Below are 6,678 nucleotides of genomic sequence, written 5' to 3'. Positions count from 1 at the left end.
TTTTACAAATGAAATTTGGATTCTGTTTTCCAAATTGGCTAGCTTCTCCTTTTACCATGTTTAGGATAATAGTGCAATGAAGAAACTGAAGACAATTAATGCGATTAGATGGGAGGCCTTCTCCATGATGTTTGCCACCATTGGGAGAAAAGAATCTGGTGGGAGATATCTTCCAAAACAACTTTACTGACCCTAAGCTAAGATCAGTCAAATAAACCCTGTCACCAATTTAAAATTATAAATATTCAGAATTCAGATCCCAAATATGTTATTTACACATATATCTCATCACAAGTCACAACCATCCACTTCTCCCTCACTCTCCTCGCTTTATCAGTAGCCCACATGCGTTATGCCAAGGGGGCCATGCACAAAATCTTCTCTGTAAAAGAAATTTCTTTTCAGATATTGATAAGCTTTGACTAGTTAGTCAGTAACATGTTTGGTGAAATCATAGCCATGAGTGTGGTAAGATGGATGGTTGATTGTTATTATCACCGGATAATTTGACAATGGTTCAATGATTAACTTTTCTATTCTAAGTAAAGATGCTTCAGCCAAAACTTGACTTCCAACAGAAGTTGTTTCTGATTAATTCGTACTTTAGACACAACATGGTCTTTTGTTGGGCAGGCATGAAAACTAAGGAACAGCCCTTGTCTTCTCAATAGGTTTAGCTAACTTAAAAGCACCAAAATACTCTAATCAGATTCTCAACAAAGTCTTTTTCACTCAACTCCCTAATTTGACTTCAACACACATACCAAACACCTCAGATATTTTCATCCCTCCCCCATTTGGGTTCTAGGTTTCAAATTTTCTTCACTCACAAAGGAATCATAAAGTTGGTTAAGAACTCAAGAAACCTGAATGATATTTATTGAGCATGCTCTCGAGAATCCAACTATCCTCAATCAGATGTCCACTGCCCCTCAAACATCAAACCTGAAAGGCTTGGATGCTTGCTCAAACAGATGATCAAAATCAGAAAAAAATGAACAATTAGCTGAATTGAGTTTGAGCATAACCACTTCAGTATAACAATTACATATCTATAGATTCAGCAAAACAAATAAGCTTGTAAGTGGTAGTAAAAATTAATGAATTAGCTAGAACATACACTGGGATTTACCCTGACATCATCAAGAAGCTAAGCATCTACATATCTTAGTAGGTAACATTTTCAATGTTTCACCTTTCACCTTCCTACTCTCAACCCCCCCCCAAAAAAAAAACAGATTAAGACACTTTACCAAATCACAACGACCTTCCCAACCCCGTGTAAAATCCAAAAATCCAACCACCGCTCGACCAAATAGCAATCATTCACGATTCACCAACAACCCCCTCTTGAGTCCCATTCCTTCTAACAAGAGCAAAGTATCCCAAAACAGCACAAACCGCAGCCACAAAATTCCCTTCCTTCAACAAAATCCTGAGCACAACCCCGAAAATCTCCCCCGTGATCTTCCTCCCCTCCACGACGAGGGTCCTCCTAGGCTTCCCAAAGAAGGCCAACAGCACGACGACGGTGATCCACGTGACGACGACCGCAGGAACCATAACCATGAGAGCCGCCACCATGGAGAGGAGGCCAAAGACGGTGCCGAGAAGCACGGAGGCGTAGAGCGCAGGCCAGGCGGAGGTGGAGGATTGAACTTGAAGATTGTACCAAGAAAGCGTGGATTGGAGGAAGTTCCATGAAGAAGCCAAAAGGGTTCCATAGACGAGGAGAAAAAGGCATGCCCAGGTTCTCCTTTTGCTCATGATGTTGAGAAGGAAGGTGTAAGAGGAAGATGGGTGCATAGGTGAAGATGTGGGTTCCTCTTCTTTCGCCATTCGCCACCAACAAACCAAACAAAACTCAATTTTGACCTTTCTAGTCTAAGCTCCCTCACTCCTCGGATTTCAGTTTTCTACTCACTAATCCTTTAAATTATGCTCCTTCCTTCGCTCTTATGTTTTTCTCTTTCTCCCACATCGTTAATAATTTACCGTCGTTTAGTGGCTTTAATTGAACCTTTGCCACTAATTTTAGGATAATAATAATAATATTATTATTTATAAACTCATTTATGGTAAAGTCCAATAAATTTGTAATGGCTATGATCAATAAGGCAATTTCTTCCATGATTATTGCAATTCAAAAAATTACCTTTTTTAATCTATATAAATTTTATAATTTAGAAATCATTTTTTAATTTAGAAATGATTTCTAAATTTTAAAATTCAGAATACAAAATTGACTTTTGAATACATTTGGAAACCATTTTTTTGATTCAGTAATGATTTTCGAATGGTAAAATTTGAGTTTCGAATTTTAAAATTTAGAATATAAATTTGACTTTTAAATTGGAGAATTTGGAATATAAAGTTAACTTCTGAATTTTACGAAAACTATTTTTTGGATTTAGAATGACTTTCGAATCGTAGAATTTAGATTTGCACTGGATCAAAGAAGATGAAGGGTGTAGGGACTTAGGCTTAACTTTTAAGTTAATTAAGGATAAATCTGATTTTTCACAAGTATTAAAAAAAAAAAAAACAATGGAGGTGCCAATTTTATGGTTATGGGAGATAAAGAAAGAGAATCTCGTAGGGTTTGCATTCTCTCTTAATCAAAACAAAAAGTTCAAGATAAAGTCTTCAAAGAATGATTCAAAGTCTCTAAATTATAACTTCCTAGGGCATTTTAGTTGCTTTTGCAATCCTTTTCCTTGACTTCATAATAAACGGAAGTTGGATTTTAGGTCCCTTAAGTGTTTATTATTAGAATTGAATGCCTTAAACAAGAGGGAGGTGAATTGTGTTTTAAATGTTTTTCGCAAAGTTTGAAGATATGAAGAAAGTCTAAGAAGAATCACAACCAAAGGAATGAGAGAACAGAAGTTATAAAACAATTTTAGTTGAATACCAAAAATTCAACCGGTTGTTTTTATCAGCAGTGAATACAAATAACTAAAATAGATATAAAAGAGTTTAGGGAGAGAAAGAATCACACAAACAGTTTTATACCGGTTCACTCTTATACCAAGAGCTACATCCAGTTCCTAGAAACCTCTGGGTATCCACTAAGTAATCAAAAACCAGATTGCAAACACACAACTGCTAAAGAAGTGATCTTGATCCCTCAAGAACACACACTTCCTTTGGCATACCACAATCATACCACAGATCAAAATACCCTTTGACTCTGTGAAAACCAGTACTTACAAAATTACAAAAATGAAGAAAGAAATAGGATTGATCACACCTGCTACAAATCAAATCAAAGTACACAACAAGTCCTACTTCACTCTTAGAAAAATATCCAAAGCCTTAAGCAATCTTGGAGAAAACTTTATTTCACAAACTGATCTTGTAAGTGTTAATGATAGGAGCGTAAAATAAAACATTTATACTCCAAGAAGTAGTTGAAAACATTTATTGTAAAAGCCAAATCAATTCCAAATCATTTAAAGCAGATTTAACTAACTTAACAAAATTCTGTTAAGAGAATTAAAAAAACAATCGGTTGTTTTGTCGAAATAACCGATTGATATGGTTTGACAGCAAAGTCAACCAAATTCAAACTTGCTAAAACTAGTTTAAAAAATCCTAAGTATGAAACAACCGATTGAAATGATAAAACAACTGGTTGTTTTTCTGCTTCTTCATAAAACAATCTTTTCAAAAGGATTTGAATTAAACCAACTTTGGATTCTAACTAAGAGTGAATTAACAAATTCAAACTACCCTAGAACTCACACAACTAAGCTACAATTAGCCTTCAAGCAATCCATGGTGATTTGTGTTGAAGATGGGAAGCTTTGATGTGCCAAATCCTCTTGAAGCATGAAGCTGTTTGATGTTTTAGGTTTAGGTTTTAGTTTGAGGTTTAGAATTGTTGTAAGATCAGTGTTGATACTCAGGCAAAGCTTTTTACAATCTGTTTTTAAAGATTAAAGTGTTTTTCCATGCAAAGGAAAAAACAACCGATTAAAATTTCGAAATAATCGGTTGTTTGTCACTTAGCTGACAGAGTTGTTTTAAAACTATTTTTTGAGTCATTTGCATAACTGACAAAACCATTCAACCGGTTAAATCGTGGTTTTAACCGATTAAATGTGTGTTTTCACAACAGTTTTTGGAAAGTCTATTTTAACTGTTTTGATCGTTCAAAATTGTAATCATGATAACTTTTCAAGATATATAAAATGAGTCTTAGTTTTAACAAAATGAGATTGATGAAGAGAGAAGTTTTTTTTTTACTCTGATTGAGCTTTGATTTGAATGATTTGAGAAAAGGTTTCTACCAAGTTTTTCTTTAGCAAGATTGCCTTTGGAGCTTTGTTGTGGTTCAGAAAACTGATCAATAGGGTTCTGGTGTATAGAGATTCCAGGTGTTTTCCTATCTTATTCAAGTTCTTGTAATTGTTCAATATTACTTTCTGTAGATGTGGTAAAATCCTGTAAAGTCAGTGTGATTCTGGCTTGAGGTGGTTGTTGTGTGCAAAGAAGGTGAGAAGGCTTTGTGGGATTCAAAGTCACTTCTTTGTGGTTGATGTATGTGTAATCTATGATTGATTGCCTAGTGAATACTCAGTGGTTTGGCAGAGGACTGGATGTAGCTCTGTGATTGAGTGAACCAGTATAAACTCTAAGTGTAATTCTCTCTATCTTTTCTCTCATTAACTGTTTGTAATTTCTGTTTTCATAAACAACCGATTGATTCGTAATTTCAACTGATTGAATTTTTTATACCAGTTTCTGTTTGTTTTCTATATTGGTTTTCTGAATAGTTTTTCTGGAATAATTGTTTAAGTTTCCTTCTAAGCAAAGTTTTGTGAAAATCTTTTGAAAACAATTCACTCCCCTCTTGTTTTAGCCATCAATTCTAACAATTGGCATCAAGAACAAGGTTCTTGAAAGTTACTCAAGTTTTCTGATTTCTGTTTTTTTTTTTTTAAATCTTTGATGGCTGATAAAATGCCCTTTGGGGAAGGTGCCTCAATAAACAAGCCACCTCTGTTTTGTGGAGTTAATTACCAGGTTTGGAAAATTAGAATGAAGATCTTTATAAACTCAACTGACAAAGGCATTTGGGAATCAATTGAAAATGGTCCTCTTGTATCTCAAGTTATGAAAGATAATGTTTTGGTTGATAAGCCTTCATCTGAATGGACAGAGGCAGAATGTAAGAAATCTAAATTTGATTGGATATCCAAGACTATTATAACATATGCTCTAAGTTGTGATGAGTTTTTCCGGGTCTCTTAATGTAGTTCGGCCAAAGAAATGTGGGACATCTTGGAGGTCACACATAAAGGCACAAATGATGTAAATAGAGCTAGGAAGCATGCTCTAATCTAGGAGTATGAACTTTTCAGAATGCAGAAGGGAGAATCAATGTGTGATGTGCAAAATAGGTTCTCTCATATTGTGAATCATCTTATGAGTCTTGGTAAAAAGTTTGATGAAGAGGAACTAAACATCAAGGTACTGAAGTGTCTTGATAGAACATGGCAACCAAAGGTCACTGCCATTTCAGAATCAAAGGATCTCACCTCAATGTCTGTGACATCTCTTTTCGGAAAACTAAGAGAGCATGAGATTGAGATTCAAATGCTTGTTGTTCAAGAGAGTGAAGACAAGCATAACAAGAGCATAGCACTTAAAGCTAGCAAACAACAACATGTTCTCAATGAAAGTGAAGAAGAAAACATAAGTTTGCTATCAAGAAAATTCAGCAAATTCTTGAGGAAGAAACAAGCTTCTAAAAGGTATGATTCAAAGGAATCTAGTTAATTCAATTCTAATAAGTATACCTGTTATGGTTGTGGTGAACAGGGACATATTAGGTCTGAATGCCTAAACAGTGAAGTCAAGGAAAAGGAAGACTTCAAAAGGGAGAAAAAGGGAAAAGCTAAGAAAGCATATATTGATGGAGGAGGGCCAAGCTCACCACACTATGAAAGCCAAGCTCCAAGCCTAGACCGTCTAGAACCATGTGGGGAGCGTCTAGACTCAAAAGGAGAGCGTCTAACACAAGATGAGGGGCGACTACAAGAGGAGCGTCTAGGAGGAAGCCTAGACCGTCTAGGACCTATCACTAGGTCCAAGACCAAGCACCTTCACGCACAAATGGGTCAAGCAACAGATTGGAGGGAGAAGAACTTATACATGCTACATGGAGGCCCATTAGGGGTGTCTTAGTAGTTAGTGTAGTGTTAGAAAGCATAAACTTGTCTTATATGTGATTTACCCTAGATTTTGTGCACATTCTAGAACTTTGCCTCACATGGCCGGCCATGTGCCCATGTGCTCCATGTGGAGTAATTTCCATTTCATTTAGGTAACATTTCATCTTCTCTTAGCTTAGGATTTACGGCCTCCTTAGCCTATAAAAGGAGAAGCCCATCACTTGTATTTTCAAGATTAATGAGAGTAATGTTATGCTGCCCACATTGTGCCATACATTGCTTTTGCCTAGTTTCTAGGACCTAATCTTCATCTTCATCACCTACCATAGGGCTGGTCGAACCTCCCTTCTTCCATACTCATCATGCACCTTCAAGATCACCACAACTCCTAGGAGGATCTTGCACATCTCAATCCATAGCTTCCGCACCATTGTTCACAAATCCAAGAAGAGCTCCATGAGAATGCCATCATTTGGTATCATGAGCATAGGTTCTT

The 6,678-nt window shown here is 36.1% G+C and overlaps 2 protein-coding genes across 2 annotated transcripts; one reads left to right on the top strand and one right to left on the bottom strand.

Annotated features, from left to right (window-relative positions):
- Positions 1-1,073: 1,073 nt before the first annotated feature.
- On the bottom strand, positions 1,074-2,121 carry LOC137826668 (uncharacterized). The gene has a single exon (XM_068632738.1). The coding sequence runs from the start codon at positions 1,837-1,839 to the stop codon at positions 1,327-1,329; it is 513 nt and encodes a 170-aa protein (XP_068488839.1). The 5' UTR covers positions 1,840-2,121; the 3' UTR covers positions 1,074-1,326.
- Positions 2,122-4,956: 2,835 nt separating this feature from the next.
- Positions 4,957-6,195, top strand: LOC137836121 (uncharacterized). The gene is made up of 4 exons (XM_068644982.1): positions 4,957-5,176; positions 5,265-5,319; positions 5,370-5,676; positions 5,830-6,195. Exons 1-4 carry the CDS (start codon positions 4,957-4,959, stop codon positions 6,193-6,195), a joined length of 948 nt encoding a protein of 315 aa, XP_068501083.1.
- The last annotated feature ends 483 nt before the right edge of the window (positions 6,196-6,678 follow it).

This window comes from Phaseolus vulgaris, chromosome 11 (assembly GCF_000499845.2).
Source record: "Phaseolus vulgaris cultivar G19833 chromosome 11, P. vulgaris v2.0, whole genome shotgun sequence".
Taxonomy (NCBI): domain Eukaryota; kingdom Viridiplantae; phylum Streptophyta; class Magnoliopsida; order Fabales; family Fabaceae; genus Phaseolus; species Phaseolus vulgaris.
This window is presented reverse-complemented; position numbering and strand designations above follow the sequence as displayed.